This window comes from Agelaius tricolor, unplaced genomic scaffold (assembly GCF_023055355.1).
Source record: "Agelaius tricolor isolate 1412-34295 unplaced genomic scaffold, bAgeTri1.0.p SCAF_19, whole genome shotgun sequence".
NCBI classification, from domain to species: domain Eukaryota; kingdom Metazoa; phylum Chordata; class Aves; order Passeriformes; family Icteridae; genus Agelaius; species Agelaius tricolor.
The window spans coordinates 4591732-4611918 of record NW_027269279.1 but is presented as its reverse complement, the minus strand read 5'-3'; the positions used below and the strand labels follow the sequence as shown (position 1 = coordinate 4611918).

At 44.3% G+C, this 20187-nt stretch overlaps 1 protein-coding gene across 4 annotated transcripts; it reads right to left on the bottom strand.

Annotated features, from left to right (window-relative positions):
• Positions 1-321: 321 nt before the first annotated feature.
• Positions 322-19143, bottom strand: SNX8 (sorting nexin 8). Of its 4 annotated transcripts, XM_071443954.1 has the most exons (12): positions 19005-19123; positions 17957-18030; positions 11248-11438; positions 10697-10814; positions 10282-10403; positions 9859-9939; positions 8759-8919; positions 8225-8357; positions 7074-7142; positions 6167-6316; positions 5636-5785; positions 322-4904 (listed from the first exon to the last, which is right to left on the bottom strand). In XM_071443954.1, the coding sequence occupies exons 2-12, from the start codon at positions 17988-17990 to the stop codon at positions 4791-4793; spliced, it is 1323 nt and encodes a 440-aa protein (XP_071300055.1). In that variant the 5' UTR covers positions 17991-18030; positions 19005-19123; the 3' UTR covers positions 322-4790. The 4 variants fall into 4 exon arrangements, with proteins under 4 accessions (XP_071300055.1, XP_071300054.1, XP_071300057.1 ...); XM_071443953.1 differs by lacking the exon at positions 17957-18030 and having other exon boundaries at positions 19005-19143; XM_071443956.1 differs by lacking the exons at positions 17957-18030; positions 19005-19123 and adding an exon at positions 18738-18945.
• Between the last annotated feature and the right edge of the window lie 1044 nt (positions 19144-20187).

The window sequence follows — 20187 nt, the reverse complement described above, 5'->3', positions numbered from 1 at the left end:
TCTGTTGTAACGGTGCTGTGAAAGCCTTTTGAAAAGTTCAAACCAGAGACTCCTTCAGGATCCTCCAGCTGAAGGCAGTGTGAGGTTATGGGAGTTAAAGCACAAGCCAGAGGTAGATATACAGCCCTGTCTCAGCCCAGCTTTCACTGTTGCAGCTCCTGCTGTGAAGTCAAACTATTTGAGCATTTCAGGTAAAAATATGCTGAATAAATTCAACTTCCAGCAAGTTCCTGTTGCAAAGTGCCATCCCCTAGGGCTGCAGGCTTTGTCCCAGGGCAGGACCAGGTGACTGCTCAGCACTGATGTCAGCCCAACCCAGCATGGTGGGCAGCACAAGTTTAATCCAATCATGCCAGAAATAACACAGCACATATGTAACTTCTTACACAAGTTGGTTTTTTTTTTTTTCCTTTTTTCAAACACTTTTACAGACATGTAACACTTACAGATAGAATCTTGGAATGTTATGTAGGATCTGTAAACATTTCCAGTCTACTAGCTGTAGTAATAGTTCTTTAATTCCTGCTTTTGAATAAAGTGCTTCATACATAAGGCTATTTGAGCAAAGCAAAGATACAGGATATTCCAGGCAGGCAAAATTCACACCCTCTGAACTATGTTTGTTTCTTGTCTCCTTCCAGCAGTTTTGAAAAATTTATACCACTCAAAACCATCCTTCTTCATCTGCTCAGCAATCCACAGCTCAGACTTAGGAGGATGAATTAATACCTTAAAACCTTTCTTTTCCTTTTGTGCTGCACGTTTATTTGCAGAGGTTTTGATACCCACCTCTGCTTCTGACCTGGCAGTGAGGGTTCCTGGCTGCTCTAACAGAGAGAATGGCTTGGGGCAAATAGAATAAGCACGAAAGGACAAGCAGCTTTTACAGAGTGTAGGACCTTACTGCATGGTAGGAAAGGGCATAACTGGCAGCCAATACCTGTTAAATACCTTGGGTTATTTCCTGATGGAAACTGTAAATTGCTGGGTGAGAGACAGCACGTGACAATCACACAGAATTACTTTCTGTTCCTCCAGGAATTTGGGTAGGAAAAGAACAAGCATGGCTCAAGCTTCCACTTCTGTTATTCTGTCTGCAGTCAGGTGAGTCCTTTCAGGAAGGTGCTTTCCCCAACCCTCATTTTTAGCTCATGTCAAAGAGCTGGGATGTTACTGCTGTTTTAACTGAGTTCTGTCCCCAGCTGGTGCTCCTTGTCATTTAGTGAACAGCACAAACTGAAGAGTGTAAATTAGCCTGTTACAATTCCAGGAATTACACCCTTGCATGGTTAAAGGAGAGTTAAAAGCACTGGAATGTAGCAAGGCACCGTTTAACATGTTACAACTGAGGAGGAGCAACTTGCCAGCAAGATGGAAGGAGAGGGAAAGAAGGATACAAGATTTAAGGTACTGTAAATAGAGTTTTGAGCCTTTCAACAGGATAGTGACAAAAAGCCTGTATCTTCCCACTTCACAGCTGGAAGTGGAGAAGCCCTCAGGAGTGAGGAAAGTTAGAGCCCTTTTCAGAGAACAATTTTCAGGCAGCCTTTCAAGGTCTCAGGTGTTTACTACCCTGGTACCTCCAGCACTGCTCTGACAGACACTGCAGGCTTTTCTACCATCACTCCTTTACACATCAAAGTCCCCTGACCTCAAGCACACACAGAAAAGCTTCCATTCACAAAAGCACATTAACACTTGGGCACTGCATCTTACAGGAGCATCAGATCTCAGATAGGCAGCACACACTCCTCTATTAGTCTGGCTTGGTTAGTGTTCACTGCAGAAGGCAAGAGCATGGAGGTAACCACAACTGTTTTCCCCACATTGGCTAGGACAGACAGACAGCTTGATGGATCCTTGAGTCCCTGCTGCTTCCCTCTGGAGGAAGGAAGGCTGTGCTTGATGCTGCCCTCCAAGTCTGACAGATCCATAAACTAAACAGAGACAGTAAGGAAATCCCTCACACATTGAGGTAAACAAACAGTGCTATTTGCACACTGACCAGTCTCCCAGAAGAAAGGTTTGCAAACTAAGGGTTGTATGAAATAGTGTCTGCATTTGTTTTAGGAATGAGACAGAAGCTTGACAGTCCAGTTTGAAATAAACTCTGAAAGTGCCAGCAGCTGGATCAGCTTTGAGAATGCTGGGCCTCAGTTCTCAAATACCTGGTGGACAGAGTAAAACCAAAACAAGAAAAGCCCACCCCCAAAACTCTCCTCAAAGACACAGGGTCTGACAATGGAGGAATGGGGTGTTTCTCAAAACAAGATAATTTCAGTTTCTTTATAGGTCCTGTGGTGTGTCTATTATTGTTACAGTCTCTGCACTAGGACTGTACAATTTGTGCTTGAAGGCAAACAGGAAAGAGGAGTTAGTCTAAAGCCCTAATGACATTTTGATGTTTGCTTTTGGGGGGGTTGTTTTTTGATTTTAAATCAAGTTCAAAATTGTAATGTTTTTCTAAAAGTGAGAAGAGCAAAGTTCCATTCAGGCTAGTCCTTTGCAAGCACTCCTACAGAACACTGCCCAGTCAAACAAGTAACTCATGAGACCCATCATAAATTATCAGATCTTGCCCCAAAACATACAGTATTTTCTCAATTTCACTGTTCACCACATCAGGCAAACAAGTGAGGGAGGATGGGTGCTGAGACTAAGCCAGCCATAACCAGCCAGCACCTTCTGCTAATGTGAAGAGCATGGAAAAGTCTGGTAACACACTTTCCACACTTAACCACAAACCATCTTTCTAATCAAGACAAGGTCAAGCAGAAAAAACCTGTTGTACCATGCCTGAGATGATATCTTCTCTGTAACTGGACTGTAGAAACATTTCCCTCCCCTGACAGTTAGCTCCAGCTTGTGAGCAGAATTTCTTCTGCATCACTTAGGAAATCTCCAGGAGAGAATCAAATCTGTCACAGCCATTTGCAGTTCATCTGTCTCACTGGACAAGACCCATGTGCAGGAGGAAAGTGAGTTAACATTTGAATTGTTGGAAAAAGCTCTTTAATGCAATCTGTGCAAGGTTGGCTACACACTGCTTAAGGCCCAGCACTCAAGGAGTTCACCCACAGCAGTGTATTTACTCCATTCTGAGGAGTGTGAGTAATGGTTATTCAGTCTCCTGAAACTGGGCAAATAACTTATCTTGCTCCTAGCTGAAGAAACTAATCCAGAATTTCCATCTGGGCTAGGAAGAGTTTCATGTTGCACTGAAATTTCTAAATTAAAAAATCAAATCAAAAAAGGCTTTTGTGATTGGAGGATTTAAATATACTTCCTGATAATGGGGAAGTTCCCCAGTGGGAAAACACTGTAATGATTCTGATGAACAGCAAGCATGCATCCTTGTTAATGTGCTTCCTTTTTTACCCATTTGAGGAAAATGCTAAGAAGCCAAGTCACAAATTCCCCTCTGGAAGCTATTTTGGCCCCAGAGAAGTCAGGTCCAGGGAGTCCTGTTCACACAGAGTTTTGCTGCAGACGTTTGCAGTTTGATTATCAGTTTCTCTGGAGGATGTGCACCATTTCCCCTGAGGTAACACAACATGCACGTTCTCCCCCTTTGCCTCCCCAGGCAAAGCCACTGGAGATGCAAAGTGGGGAATGTTTACTCCCTTTATCACAACCACAAACCATTCTGAAAACCCCATTACCAAGGGCTGTGGTGTTTTTAGAGATGAGAACTTTTACTTAATCATCTACTTTCCTTCACAAACAAACATACTGCAATGCTACCCACAGCCAGGAAGAATGACAGTAACATCCTGATAATACTGAATTTTTGCTAATGAACTTTATCAGCACTGTGTTCCAGCCTGCTGGTGCAGCAGGATACTTCTGATATTACACCAAAGAAAACACCAGCCTTTGGGTCAGCAGCTCTCCAACAGATCTGAGCAGCTACTCAACAGATGGAGGTCAGAACCTCCAGAAGAAATAAACAAGCTACCCTGTAGCTGTTCTGCTCCTGTAGTACAAGTGGTTTACAATTAGGGAATGTTTTAGTCAATTATTTTCTCATTTATGCCAGGCAAACTCCTCTGAGTTCCTGAACCCAGCTGTCTTTGGCCCCAAACTGAAAAATATGAGCAAGTCCCCAGAATGCCCTTCAGCCGTGAAGGGAAACAAACTGACAATCCAGTCCATCCAGCACCATCAGGAAAATCCCTGTCACAGAGCAGCACTGACCCCTGCCCAGCTGGGTTACAAAATCCAACCACTTCATTCATTTTGTGCTAAGGTCTAGCAGGAAGAAATCAAATCCAGACACCTACAATGGGATGGGGGATGGCTTTCAGCTTTCCTTATGCACACACGTCCCTAACACAGGCCCTCCAAGGCATAAAAAGCAATTTATCTCCACTACAAGCAAGTGCTTCAGCTATCCTGTTCATCTCAGCACTTCAGAGACGTGCCAGCAGAGATGTGTCAGCACAGCTGCAGATAAACACGAGTGGAGGACTGTTAGTACAAGATGCAGAGGCCTCAGCAACAAGAAACCCCGCAGCACTCGCTGTGCAGGCCCTGTCCCGACCCCATGAGGAGTGTCTGCAGGAGAATGAGCATCAGCTCTGCCCCAGGGCATTGCAAAATTACAAAATTGTCTCTATATCCATATGTTCTGCCCCACATCCAGTCTGTCTAAATCAGAGAGCAGCTCAAAGCAGCAATATTAAAAAAAAAATAAAAATAAAAATAGCTGTTTTGGAGGATTCATTGGAGGTAGAGGTCCCACCCCTTCGTTGATTGCCCTTCTTGCTCCGTGTGGGATGCTTGGAATGTTAATTGGAAAAGAAGTTTCCCTCTGGAGGTGACAGTGGTGGAGTTGGCATACTGCTGGATCCCACAAAAAGGCAGCTCAACTTCGGCTTCAATTCATTCCAAACTTTACTCATCTGTGAGTGGAGAAGGAGAGAAAGCAGACATGACCACACAGCAAGTAACAATCTCACCACATGGAATTTTAGCAGCAGTCTCAGACATACAGAGACAACAAATTTGCTGAAGTATTTTCAGGAAGTTCAGTGGACCCAGAATATTCCTGTCAGACCAGTGAAGTTCCATGTATATTTTCCTGAGCCTGTATGGAAGGGAGATTTCCCTTCATCAAATTCCTTCACTGAAAGGATGGAAGGGAGCTGAAGGAGACAAGACTTTTTTAATATAACCAAAGCAAAAAAGTCTGTATATGGGAATATTAAAGACCATGTTTAGGGTTTAACAAAAGGGAGCTTCTGAGTTTTAGAGCAAAACCTGGAAAGTTTTCTTGTCATACAATATGTTGTGTAGCTCAACAAAAAACCACATTAATCTAACAAACACACATCACTCATTACAGAGTAGAGATTGAATGGTTGGGTCTTTTTCAACTACTCACAGGGTAGGGCCAGCAACAGATGAGAGAAGAAAAGAAGAAAAAAAAACTTGCTGCAGGAAGATACCATCTTTTAGAGGGGTTAGAGGCCAACCCTGATCCTCACCCCAAACTGGAAAAACCTCAGGTAACTTCCTAGGCTATGAGAGAGCCCAACTGCACAAATGATTAGAGGATGAAGGCCAATGGGTGAAAACAAATCCATTCAAATTCTCATTCATATTTTGAGAAAAAGGACAATCTAGAACTCACCTCTTTGTGACCCTGAATCTGGGAGTTGACAAAGGCCCCCAGAATGTGAGATGTGAGAGGCAGGTAGATGTGGATGAGCTGTGTCTCCTGATGCAGGCAGTACAGGGAGAAGTAATTCCGCAGCTCCATGGTTATGATGGCGTTTTCTTGCTGAAAGAAGAGGAACTCAGTGACCAGGAAGAGGACGGGGAAAAGGAGAAACAGGAGAAAACAGCATTCCTCCCCATACCAGCAATCCAAACACATACCAAAACCCTAAAAAGGCAGTTCCTGAACCCATTTGATAGAGCAGGAATTGCCCTTTCCATTATGCAGACTGATGCTTCCCACAACTCCTGCAAGTGATGTGCTGCCTGAGACCCAGTAACAAGTGTTGAGGAAAACCAACACATTTTCCACGTGGCACAGTGGGGAGCACAGATTTCCCAAAGTACAGGCTACCCTTTCACCCAAAAACTGTCTGCAAATGTGACTGAGTTCCAGAGCAGCAGCATCAGAGCCCAGTCCCACCCTTTGCTCTGCCTGCCCTACCTCCACAATCCGAGACTCCAGCTGCTCCACCGATTCTGGCTCTTTGTTCTGCACAGTGGCACTCATCATCTGCTTCTTCATCATGCTGTACTTGTGCAAGGCTCGCTGGTGCTTGTGCAACACCCCCTTCTCGTGCCTTTCACACAGGTCCTTTATGGGAAAAGAAAACAGCAGTGGAGCCAAGAGTCAGCACACACACAGCCAAGTACATCAGGAGCACACACGTGTGGTCACATTTTGTGTCATTTCTATGCTGCAGATTTCTCCTCCTTTGTTTTCAAGAGGGTCAAAAAATGCCAGTAGCTAAGACTTTAAGAAACAAAACTGCTTGAACCCAGACCAGTGAGCTTAAGAGTCAACCTGGAGCATCACTTCTGCCAACATTTTGGATCTTATCAGGCCTCTTATCTTTTCTGACCTTCTCAGTACTAAGTGCTGGCAATTAATTAAAGTGCTGGCTCAAGTACTTCAAATTCAATCCTGGCCTGGGAATGTCAGGAGAGGCTGCCACATACAGCTGACCAGAAGATTAGTATTAACAAAATCCTTTCATTCATAACTGAACTCATGTCTCCATGACCAAATCAGTAGCAATCTAGTTCACTGCTTTGACTCAAAAGCAGCCACATCTAAAACCAAAAAGTTAGCTGATCCATACAGTTTAACCAGTCATGTTTTTAAATTCCTTGCAGAGTTTGCTCTTTGGCAAGTTCTCATCATCAGATGAGCTATCAGGAAGGCTACAGAGCTCCTTGTGGCCAACAGCCACTCCCCTGCCTCTGCCAGATGCCCAGTTTGCCTCTGAACTGGCCTCACAGACAGTTTTCCATCCAGTTGGCGTTACACCCTCTAAAGAGCACAAACTTGCTCTAAACAACTTTCTTGTTGGCAGAACAGCAGAGCTCACTTTATAGGACTGGAGTAAATCCAGGAAAAGGTTCAACTTCTCCACCACATCATTCTCTTCCTGTTTACCCTAGAAAACAAGGAAAAAGTACATTTTACGTAAGCCTGGCATCACAGCCCGTCACCCCCCCACACCACGCAGGCTCTCACTGCTCTCTCCAGGGCACATCAGAGCTTACACAACTGCATCAAAAATCTCTCCAATGGCACTGGAGTGTTTAGTCTTCAGTGTGCAGAACAAAGACCTGACTGAGGCAGGAACAGCTTTTCCAACTGACTGATCATTAGAACGAGAGGAGTTGGTTTCACAGGCCTGCATGTCAGTCCTTTCAGCACACTCTGCCTGGAATTCCTTGCTCTTGCAGATTGCTCCAATCTTTCATCTTCCCTTCCTACAAGATAACTAATCCATTAAAACTCTGAATACCTGCATGTTCCCCATAACAGTTCATGCATCAGAAGGCAGAGATGAGACACCAAGACAAATTTCACTGCCAATGTTTTTATTTTATAGAATACTCTTTTCTTCCTGTATCAATAGAGCTCTCTGGAGCATAAACTCCTGAGAAAGAGACCTGGCCTGACTGATCTACAAAAGCACACTGACTGTTTTAACACAATGAGATGAAGAGCACTGAAGACAAAACTATTACTTTTCCTTCCCAGACTGTCGTGTTCTCACATCATTCTGACAGCCATTACCACACTGTGCACTTAGACTGGAATGTGATGCTGAATGATTCTCATGTAATGTTTAAGTACATGAGCATGAAAATTTGATTCAGAAGTACGTTATTCTGGGTTCTCTGTGGCAGATTAATAAAATGGAACACGGCACTTTCGGACAGCTCACCCTAATAGTGAGCTTAATGTGTGCAGTAACCATTTAACATTAAGAAAGAAAGCAGGTTTTTTCTTCCTTTCTCTTGCCTGTTACATTTTTTCCCCATTTAAACACAGTTCAGGTATTTCACACAAGCTTGAACAAGCAGGCTGTTAGTTGAGGATGTGAGTTTGGACTGCAATCTCCCTCTTAACTCTTGAAGGGCTTATGTCCACAGAACTCATGATTCAAGATAAAATTTAGGGCAGCAGTGTACTTCATTCATGTTACAAAAAGGAAAAAAAAAAGGACAAAAGTAAAGGACTCACCTGCTGCACAGCCTTATCTGCCAGAAGTGCAAATTCAACAGACAGACCCTTCAAGGCTTGTTTCAGAGTCCCCCATGTATTGTTATTCAAAGCAGCCCAGGAAGGAAGGGGAGTAGTGTCTGAGCCCAAAGCACTGGAAGGAGAAAAGCAATGGTCACATCTAGGAGACAAATTCCACTGAGCAGATAAAGTTATTTGCAGAGAGCAGTTTCAAATCTGCCTAAATAGCCCACAGTGCCGAGCTACTACTGTCCTACCTCAAATGCAGAGTTAACTGTGTACATACTGGGGAGAGAGACAATAACACAAGTACCTGAATGTGAAGGTATTTCTGTTTTCTTTCCTCACACTCCAAGGAGTGCAGCCTTAGTGAAAAGTGTGTATTTCCTTCTTTTATAGAAGGAAAATTGATTATGTCCTACAGCATGCACTAAAACACTCATTTTTACCAGACCATTTGCAGGCAAACTTTACAAGAGTTTTGAGTTCCAAACCAACAGCAGAAATCAGCAAATCCTGTTCCTCCAAACCCACCTGAGCTCCTTCCCAAATATGAGGAGGTCGGAGGCGTTGTCGATGGCTCGGGAAGCGATTCTCTCCGCACGGTCCCGGAGCTTATAAAAACTGTTATAAATATTTCTGATCAGCTCCCTGCTGGCAGCAAACTGGGCCTGAATGTCAGCTGGGAGGAAGTCCTGAAGGAGGGGTACAGAGGGATTACTGGTGGATAAATCAGAGGCACACCACAGGCTGCAGAGAGGGACAGGCTTCCCTCCTGTGCTCACGCTCTCCCACTGTGCTCTAACAACTCTGCAGAGATCAGTTTGCCATTGAGGTGGCCAAGTCACATGTCACACAAACAGCCCTCATTTTCAGAGGTAGAAAGGGGTTCAAATGCCCAGCACAGATAGAATTGGCAAAATCTGCAATTCTCCTATGTAGTTAAAAGAAGGTATGTGAGGTTTCAAGCTCACAAGTTCTGATCTGATCCAACTGGTAACTCCCAGCCCAGTAAAGTCAAGCACGAACTGAAAGTTCAGCTTTTTTTGACCAGTTTATCACTGGTAAAAGCCTGAATTAAGCTCCAGTTGCAAAACCTTCTGCAAGCACTGCAGGAACCTGAACAACAACTTGCTTTGAAATTGCTCAATGAACACTGTGGATGTGTACTTAAAACTTCTCATAGCACTAATCACTGGGATAAACAGATATATGGAGAATTTATAACTAGCTTTTCCATAACAGTCCAAATTGCTCTCCCACAGAGAGAGAACAAGACAGAATGAGGGCATGAGCACAAGGGAAAGACATCAATCTAGACATTACCTTTTAAATTGTGCAATTTGTGCATTTGTTTGTTATGCAAGTGCAAGTAATTACAGAGAAACTGTTCTGAGCAGGATTCATTGTTTAACCTATACCATATTCATGAGCCAGAATTTAGCAAGAAATATCAGGCCCTTAAGAGTCAAAAGTTTATTTGATCTTTTCAATAAAATTACAAGTCCTTCAATCTCTGGAAACAAATGTCTCCTACTTAAGGTGTCCATCACTGCAAAAATGCCATAACTGAAGCACCAGGAGAAGAAAGCCATTTAAAGCAAAGTAATGTTGCAAGAAATTCATATACTTACCTTGGCTTGGGTAGCTAATCTGCAAGTCACAAATTCATCTCCTACTCCCTGGACCAATTCCCTTAGCTTATTCTGTACATCCTGGAGAAAATATAGAATCAAATGAGCATGAAGGAACTATGAAAAAACACAGGCAGTTCATGCAAGTCTCAGATATATTATATCAGCAGATACAGCTTTACCCAGGTTAGATTTAATTTAAGGAAAAGCATAATCTCTGCCTAAGAACAGTTAAAATTTTCAAAATACTACACTCCTGGCACTGAGTGAAATTACCTTCCACTTTCCACTGTGGAAACACCTACTGAGAGAAAATTCTCTTCCTCCCAGGGAGCACAGCCATGCAGGTTAACAGCAATCCTGAACGCTGTGGCAGTTACAGCAAGACTTGCAAGCTCAGGACTATTGCTAACAAACACTCACTGAGCCACTGAAGGACAGGAAGAGTTTCAAGAGCACATCTTCTGAGAAGGGGGGGTGTCGAGCCACCAGGTTTATGAATCGCTTCAGCGCTCTCCTCCTCGATTCTATGAACTCACGATCAGCTGCAGGAAGAAACATGAGATTTCAGCTAATGTCCCTCACATGACATCTCAGAAAGCAAAAAGAAAGCACTGCAGCAAAAACCAAAGAATGGATACCTATAGCTCCCAAATCCAAATGGACACCTATCAGCTCCCAAAACCAGACCTTTCAGACTGACCACCTGAACAAATATTCTCTAAGTTGTCTGAGGCAAGCAGAAGCCTTTCAATCTTTTAAACATTCCTTTTCAACAGTATCACACTTGCAGCATGAAGCAAACCCCCTGCAGCCCAAAAAGCAGATGCAGGTTTACCTCCCAGCACCCTCTTTGGGGGCAGTGCAGGCACCATGCGGTACGGGAACTTGTGCAGCAGCATCTCATGGAACACCACAAAGTCATTGTATCTTCTGTACACCGAGCACTTGAACCTCTGCAATTAACCAGGGGGGATAAATCAATGCACAGCTTAGACAGCAGCACCTCAACCTTTTTTTTTTTTTTTTTTTGCACTGTAAATAGAATTTCTTCACTAGCTCAAATCAGTTTGAAATTCCCAGCTATCTACGCCAGTTTGTTACAAAACCGTTCCGTTTCCATTGTCGCCTGCTCTGCTACAGAGCTCAGGTTTTCAAGCAAGTGAACTTGCAGACCATCCTTCACAGCTCAGTTAGATGGTCCAAGCTGCAGAGGCCCACGTCAGGAAGGCCCAGTGCTGCTGCATTAAAAATCAGCCCACACAACTGGTCTGCTTAAAACCAGCATCACTCAGCACATCTAAATCACTCAGAACTTTGCCAGCAGAAACTGCACAGACATTTTTAGGAGGATGCATTCTCAGCAAGCCCAAAGCTTCTTCACATTACCTTGCTGGAAACTTCATATTCCACATGTTTCAGAAAAAGGCCCTTCTTCTCAGGTATAAGCTCCACCTGCACGCTGTCCTTGCTCAATAGCTCTTGTAGGGTGTGGGAAAGCAGCAGTGGATTTCCCTGGGGCGTCTGCATTAGAAACTGTTCTGCTTCCCTTGGTTCATTTACTGGAGGCTTTGCCAAATCTACAAGACAAAAAGGGAAAAAACAATAGACCTGATAAGATATAGTAAAAGAAGTAGCCCTAAAATATTCTGTTCCTTTGCTTGGTGCTGCCAGAGTGGTGCAACACCACCAGAAGCCCAGCCAGGCCACTCCCCTGGGAGGTTATGCTGCTTCTCACACGTTCACATCACTGGTACCTCCCTGCTCCCAACACCCAGGAGCACCACCAATTATATCGAGTCAGAGACATCTCCACTAAGCAAAGAATCACAGGCCAAATTTGTTCTGTGAATCAGCTAAGAGGCCTGCATTTCCTGTCTGTCCAGCTCCCACCACAGCAGGATCTGCCAAAATGAATGAAACCCTTGCTCAGCACTTTTGGATCCTGCCTAGAACAACTCATGGAAGGAAAGAAAAATGTGTCGTTCTAGCACGCTGCAGAAATTTAATCCATTAATTTTGCACATCATTACAAAGGAAGGAGACACTTCATTTGACATAATTTTATTAAACTCTATGACAGTGTGCTACAGAGAGTGTGAATTACAATAATTTACTATGTCAACATACTTAAGTTCCAAAGCAGAGGGAAAAGGTTCCTAATAAGGGCTCCCACCCAAGAATTCCTCAATCACAGCAAGCTGTGACAAAATCTTTCAAACTTACCTATTCTCTTCCATTGCTTGTAGCTAGAAAACAAACAGCTTTTGACAGTGAATTTGACCATAACTGGGCAGCTTTGGACAGTAACTGACTCTCAGATGCAGAAGTGAAAGAAGATGGCTCTTAAGAATGTGGCCCCAGAGGACAAATGGCATCAGAGAAGGGGCAAAGCTGATGACTCAGAGTGTTCTCTTACCAAGTGCCTGACTGCAGCCTGTTATCTCACCCTGGCTTCATAACTGCATCTATTATGTGACTGTAAACTAAGCTTACATTGTTTTTCAAAGCCATCCTTTCTTTTCTACCCATTCCACACATAGGAAATAGTGTGGAAAATGAGGGTACAACCCTGGGCTCTGTCCACTCCATACCTGAGTTCTGCTCTCCAGTCTGGAGCAGCTGGGTTGCTTCCTCTCTGTAAAAGGCATACTGTGAACAAGCTATTTTATAAAGCAAGTCATATCCATGATGAAAGGTACCTGGAAAAGCCAGGTAGGATTCATTATCCCTTCCTTGCCATTGTGCAGAAGTTCTTAAATATATCTGCAATTTGGAGAACACAGTAACAGTACAGAAGCAAGAAGCATTTCTTTCAGCTTCGATACAGAGTTCAAAAAGTTCTTAACTGGGTAACAGATTAACTCAAGGAAGATAAGAAGTCATAGCCTTAACTTGAAAGCCCTGACCTCCTCCTGATAAGGATTTCCTACCTGCTCCTTCATGTGCCCTAGGCCCTGATAAACAGGGAAAACAAGCAATCTTTAATTCTTCAGATTTATCACTTCATAACAGACACTGGGCTATTTGCTCCATAAAATTACTTAATGAAACCAAACTAAATCCAGGACAAATGACCTTATCCCACATGCCTCATCAGGCTTCAGATTCCTGCTAATGTGACTCAGAGAAGCAAGTCTTAACACCTCTGCTTTAATAGACATATCAGCTGCTAACCCCACCTATGCAGCAGCTCCTAAAGATTTCCAGCTACCTGCCAGAAAATTGCAGTAAAATAATATAAACTAATTCAATGTTGACATGGGATATTGCTGGATGAAGTCACAACACCTGTAGAGCACAAGGTATCCTGGATTTCCAGAGCAGCAGTGCTCTGGGTGTCCACCCTGGTAATTCTTGGGTTTAACTGCTCAAGACACACCAGTAAAATGCAACACAGGACAGCAGATGTTGTTATTCCTCCAATGCACACACAAACCTCCCCCCAGAGAATTCCAGAGCTTTCTGTGATGCTCAGCCACTGGCTGATGTTGCAGGGGCCTCCCCCAAAGGGGGCTACTCAAAATGCACCCCAAATAATTCCCCAAGCAGTGCCAATCTGTGCTAACACAACATCTCCTCCTGCCTATTGGGTCACTGTCTCTGCTTCCCATCTTTCTGCTGGACACCAACAGCACAAACCTGTCCCTGAACTGGGCTCAGCATTGTCTGGTTAACCCCTGAAACCCCAAAGGCAAGAGACAGGTATGAGGAGAAAAGATGTATAGGGTGAACCATGAAACCCTCGTTGTTTCACCTTTAAGTCCCAGAACCAAACTAATGCTGAGGGCTCTGGAGTTCCTTACAGGTCTGAACCCATTACCCAGTAAGACATCCACAGAGTGATGCCCCACCAGGCAAGAATCCACAGTTTGCCCCTTTCTTGGTAATTTCTCCCCAGTTTTTATCAAATTATTCTTTAAATTTGCTTTCTAAAAATCACCTACAGGACATGCCTTCTCTTTATCAGCAGTTCACACTCTTGGCTCTCCCTGAAATATTCTGTAGCTTCTTTACATCTCAACCTTGTCTAAATGTGTGAAATCACACAAACCAGACAACCATGCAAACAAGTTTGAATAATTACTGTTTAATTAATAACCTCAGCATGTCTGCTAACAAGACAGAGTGAATCTACACCCACAAACACAGCTCTGAGAACACAGTAAAATGACTTGGGAACAGCTGTTAACCTGCTTTAGGAAATGCTTATCATGGCATTAACACTAACCCTACAGAGCAACATATACTGGAGCTATTCTTCAGCCCATTTTTCATTCTACTTACTAAAGAGCCTATTTGGGAACAGCCTCAAGAGCCCTGGCCAGGAATGGTGGATAATAGTGGGAACTCATTGGTATGAGCTCCTGTGTTCAGCCAGTAAAAGGATTTACATGCATTGTAACAGAACACTTAACACTCCCCATCACGAATCTCTGTGCACAACAGCTGATTCTGAAAACATTCCCTTTGGTTTCAGCAGATATTATCTACTAAAGTTTATATAGAGACAGCAGCAAGTGGATACAGAAAGGAGGTATGGAATGGTTCCCCTGGAACACTGGGAAGCAGACAAAATAAAAATGAGCTTTTTCCTACAAGCTAGGCCTTTGCTACAGCACATTCTCAATCTGTTGTCAATAAGGTATCAGGAAGTGGCCTGATACAATTGAAAACAAGTTGATATAAAAGTTAAAAATAATACATACAAACATACATATGCAAACATGAAGACAACAAGATGACAACAACTAAAAGTTTGAAGAAGCATTCAAAGCATGGCCTAGTTTTTGTTTGGTTGTAAAAGAAAACAGCTATGAAAACACTGCCTAATACTTTTTTTTTTTTTTTTGAACAGGTCAGATAGCCTTTGGACTGAAGGGAGTTGAGAAACTTACCCAGAGAAAAACTGCAATAGAAAATTTCTCTACTTCATGCTTTAGTTAGCGTTTCATGCTTTAGTTAGTGCTCAACATTCATTACTCCACTGATAGAACTGGGCAGCAATCTGCCTGCCATGGAGTTAGCAGTTTCCTCCACCCAGATTTCCAAAATCATGCATTTATGAAAGCCAGAGCAAAATTCCAAGTACCTGGATAGCAGCACAGAGTTTTCACATGTCAGTAAGCACACCCAGGTGAGCAATGCCAGGGCTGGAAGCACAGGTGGTAAATCACAACATTGATCTCCCTTCCCTGTTTAAGCTCTGTCAATCAAATTTGGAGGCCTTATCTCCATTTTACAGATGGCTGATGCTACCAACTCCTTATTACACCAGGCAATAATCAGATAAATTTATCAGACATGCTTAAGTAGATGGTGCCACAGAATTACTTATTATATTAGTAACATTTTTACTAGAAGGAGAAAGGAGCCTGTAAGGAAGCAAAACCTTCAGGAAAAGCAGCTCAGATCTCTCCTCCATCATCACAAGCCACAGCTGTGCAGAGCAGAGGGGATCCAACCCACAGGAAATATGAAAACTGACTGGTTTTGTACACCTCAGATACCTCAGATTTCTCCCTGGAAAAAGTGAGGGCTCCACAACCAACTCCTGGGCCAGGAACACTAAAGCAGCAATGTAAATATCATTCATCAGCAGTTCCCTTTCCTTTCTGTCTTCTCATGAGAAGCCCCAGGAATTATGGAAATGCCTCTCCCCCTTACCAGGTCAAAAACATTCCTCCATAATTCCAGAATCCAGCATCCACATCAGCCTCCCTGAAAACTGGTGCAGATTTCAACTACAAATTCAAATAGACTCCCAATCTAGTTCTCATTTTTTAAAATATTGCATAACTTGAAACCCCCTAAAAAAAAAAAACAAAAAAAACCCAACATAAGTACCACCAAAAAAGGCAAACAAAACTTTTTTCCTATTAAAGGCTTTAAAGATTTTTTGAAACAACTGCACACAAGTTGTTTGGGTTGTTTTGAACTGTGCAATTCTTATTTCAAAAGGAGAAAAGCAAAATAATCAATCTAACAAAGCTAAGTGCTGCACAGCTGTGTGTTCAACATGGAAAGCAGGTCTGTATTTCTTACTGGGTACAAGAAAAGTTATCATATTTAGCTTCACTCTAATTAAGAGTCTCCTGCCTTCTCCTTCCCAACAATTCCCATGTAAATACAAGCTACCCACAATGTCAAAACAAGATAAAATAGCACACACTATCATAAAATTAGATGCTGGAAACAGGCTCCAACATTTTGTTTTTCTCCTTTAAAAAAACCAAAACACCACCACCACAGATGCCAAGTATGTACTCTGCACTGGTTAGACTGGGTTTTGTGGGTTTTTTTTCTTTGGTTAGGTTTTCCTAGTTCCCCTTTTTTTAGTGTTGCAGGTAGTTTGGTTTTTGTTTGGGAAGGGGTTTTTGGTGGTTTTTCCAAGTAAGTTTAAAATAGTTATTCAGCACTTGGTGCTGCTAAAGATGAAACAGAGAAGTTATGCCTCAACTCAAAAATAGATGAGACTATTTAAGCTTTCTTTAGTAATATTTAAAAAGCACCTGAATTTCTGCAGTCCCCTGCAGCTGTAGGCCTCTTGCTGCTTCTCAAACTACTACAATCCCACACTCCAGCAGAAAAAACCCCAACACCAACTTGTCACACAGATTTACTGTGTGTAAAGAACTAACCTTAAGCCTCTTGCCCTGCTCTTTTAACTATGCTGTTAGATCATCAACTGATTCATCTGACTCCCCAAGTCTGGGCATCCAAGGGACACAAATTCCATTCACAAGTCAGCCATGAGCCACAGACCCCAGCTGCAGCAAACACAATAAAGTGAGATGCAGCTACTTTGAAGAAATAACAGGATTAGCAGAGAAAAATCCAACGAGGAATGTGCCCTAAGATTACAGGGACAAAAAGTCAAATGCTCACTAGGGCTGGTTCCCAGCGCTCAGTGGATGACTGCTAAGCTATCGTTTTTCAAAAGAGGTTGGAAGTGTAAAAATTCACACCCAAAAATGTAACCCAGCAAGCAATAACCCAAACAACTACTCTGGGAAACTTTCACAAGGACATTTTAGCCTGACTACAAAACTGGCAAGTTTCCACAACCAACCGTCCTTATAGAGGTCAAGAATATCCCATGAAAATAAATAGTTTATCTTTGTTTTGCTTCTCATTTTCCTTACATGTTTCTCACTCTCCTGATTATGCTTGATGTTAGCATTAAAAATGGCATTGCCACTCCAGACCCTACAGGATCTCAATGGTCTTTTCACACATTTTATAGTTAGAACAAGCTCATTCTTATCCCAAATCCTGTTGAAAAACAATTATTAAAGCTTTCCTCCTTTTTTATCAATTCCACATGCCTGCAACTGGTAAATTTTTCTCCCTCAACCTGCACCAACCCATAAAACTTGAAGACTGTGGGGGGAAATCATTGGTCATGTGCAAGTTATATTGTCTGCAACCTGTACAGCCTTCCCACAGGCTGAACACAGAGTTAAAGGTTTACCATCAGAAAAAAAGGAGACACCTCACTCCCTACACAGCCAACACCTGAATTACCTCCCTGCAACTGTTGCAAAACAGACTCAAATGGAAGTAAAAGCAAAAGAAAAAAAAAGTCAATAAAAGCCACTCTGCAGAATTGACTTTACAAGCTGGACATTATCCTTTTTTCTTTTCTCTTCGATTGTATTAAAGTACTTCTACTTTTAATACTGCTAAATCAAAAACACAGCATTTGTATGTGCCTTTAAAGGAGGGCATCAGTGATACCTATCAGGACTCTGCTCTGGACGTTTCACTGACAAGCTGCTGGTCTCCAAAAACAATTACATGTGGGTGTGAAACTTCAAAGATCTCTGAACCTGCATCACGATGCTAAAAATAAAAAACATTGCTGCATTCACAGCATTATTTTTCTTTAGCCAAAATCATTATGTACCCTCTCTCAGTGTTCATCATAAATTCTGTGCCAAAGAAAACCAGGTTTTCTCAAGAAGGTTGAGTAGATCAGAAAGGTACAGAAGCACCATCACCAGAAGTTAATCAGTTCAAGAATACTCTACTTGGAGACAACTGTTTTATCTCTATAAGGCTCCTGAAGCAGATGGTAAATCCATAACAGACATACCTGAACAAGCTCTCTCTTTGGTACAGTAGGACATTTTTTCCACAAAGGCTGCTGTTCAATATGTTACATCAGTCCTGGACAGAAATATTCCAAAATAATTTATTTATAAGCATTATCTGCATCAGGAGCATCACAGGCCTAACAAGTGCAAACTCACAAGATTCTAAATACAATCAACCAAACCATTTTTCTATGCATTAAGCTTACCTACTTACTTTTCTTTCCAAACTGAGCAAAAAAAAAAATAGTATGGACAGAGCAGGTACAAAAGTTCAGCCACTTCAAAGAGAACTTCAGAGAACCCTCTAAAAGTTTCCTTCAGTTTAACAGCTGAAGGAGTCTAACACGTTATTCCCTCAATTCACCCAGGAGCTCCCTCCATCTCTCATTTCGCAACAAGCGCTGGCAGTATTTGGCTACAAGTTTCTTCATCCCAGCCCCAGCCGCACGCTCCTAAAACTGCAGCGCAGGGAGCCGCTGCTTGCTCCGCTGGCTGCGCCGGCTCGGAGCGGGGGCACCGGGACCGCCCGAGCGCTGCCCCGCTGCGGGAGGGTCCGCGCCGGCTCCGAGGGGCCCGGAGCCTCCGGGCGGGCACGAGATGAACTCCGTGCGGCACGGAGGGAGCGCTCGGCCGCGTCACTCCCCACGGGAGAACTTCGGGACCGCGCCCCGTGCCCGCGTCCAGCCCCGCACAAGGACTGCGGGGAGCCGAGCGCCTGCGGCACCGGGGCGGCCACCGGGGCGGCCACCGGGCAGGTAACCCCAGCGGCCCGGGCGTTACGTGCTCCTTACCCGCTCCTCGGCACGGGGAGGGACCCCCATGGCCCCGAAGGGCAGCGCTGCGGCCCGGCCGTGAGCCCCACCGGGCGGGCCGGGGCCAGCGGGGTCCCGCTGCCCCGGGGGAGAGGGGAAGGCGGCGGCGCTTCCCCGCAGCTTTTCTGCTTCCCCGCAGCTTTTCTGCTTCCCCGCAGCCCCGATCCCGGGCGGGCAGCGCAGGGCGGGCGCGGCTGCCCCGAGGGGCGGCCCCGGCACCCGCATCCCCCCGTACCTGCGGCCGTGCCCGCGGGCGGCTCTCCGTCCATCGCGGCCGCGGTCATGTGAGGCCGGGGCGGCCGCCCTCCCCTTCCTCCGCAGCGCCCGCCTGTCAGCGCGGGCGGGGCGGGCGGGCAGAGCCGCCTCCCGCGGGGCCGGGGGCGAGGGGCGCGGGGGGCGCGGTGCCCGCGGCGCGGCGGCTCCGCCCGGGCCCGGCTCCGGCTGCGGCTCGGCGGGGACGTGGTCAAATTGCAGCGGGGCTGCGCCTCCGGGGCTCCGGACAGGCTCTGGAGGGGCAGCGAGCCGGCCCCGCCGCTGCCGGGATGGCTGCGAGCGCCTCTGAAGCGCTTCGGGATTAGTAACGCATCTCGCAAGTATCTTAGAGCGTGTAAGGGTGATCGGCTCAGGGGTTTAATGCAGGATTATTCCGAAGTATAACTGCTTTAGGTTCTGAAATCTGAAAAGGAGCGTTGTGAACTTCAGGGAGGGTTTCCTGTGCGCTAGGAAAGGTAGGTAACTGGTGAGGCTGTACTTTGGGTTTCCCGTCACACAATCTCAGAACCAATTGGGTTTGAAATCATCGATTTGTGACCGAACAGCGCCTTTGTCACCCAGACCATGGCACTGAGTGCCACGTCCACTCTGTCCTGAAAGACCTCCAGGATCCGTGACCCCCCCGGACAGCCCGTTCCATGTCTGATCACCGTTTCTGCGAAGGAAATTCCTCCTGATGTCCAACCCAAACCTGCCCTGGCACAGCTTGAGATTGTGCCCTCTCATCAGATTAATTCCTCCAAGTTAATTTTTGTGTACTTTCTTTAACTGAGTTCCTTTTCCCATGGCATTTCTGCTGCCATGGTGATTAATCAAGTTTCTTATGCTCAGTATTTTTTTATATTTTGCGTGCATCTGGATTTTTGGTAAACTTGGTAGAAATGAACACTAAGCTATTCAGAAAAGCACAGAAATATGAATGTTTGAAATGCAAATACACCTTCCAAAACTGCATCAAAACAAGAACTCCATGTATGAGCACCTCTTATTTTATTAGTGATTTTTTCCCTACTTCCTGTACTTTATTAGTCAGGAATGACATGGTTGACAGTGGTGAAAAAAAAGGGTGCATGTTTTGTACAGTGATTTTCCTGAAAACACCATAAGACACACAAAAAAAAAAACTTAATAGATTTTGGACCTCC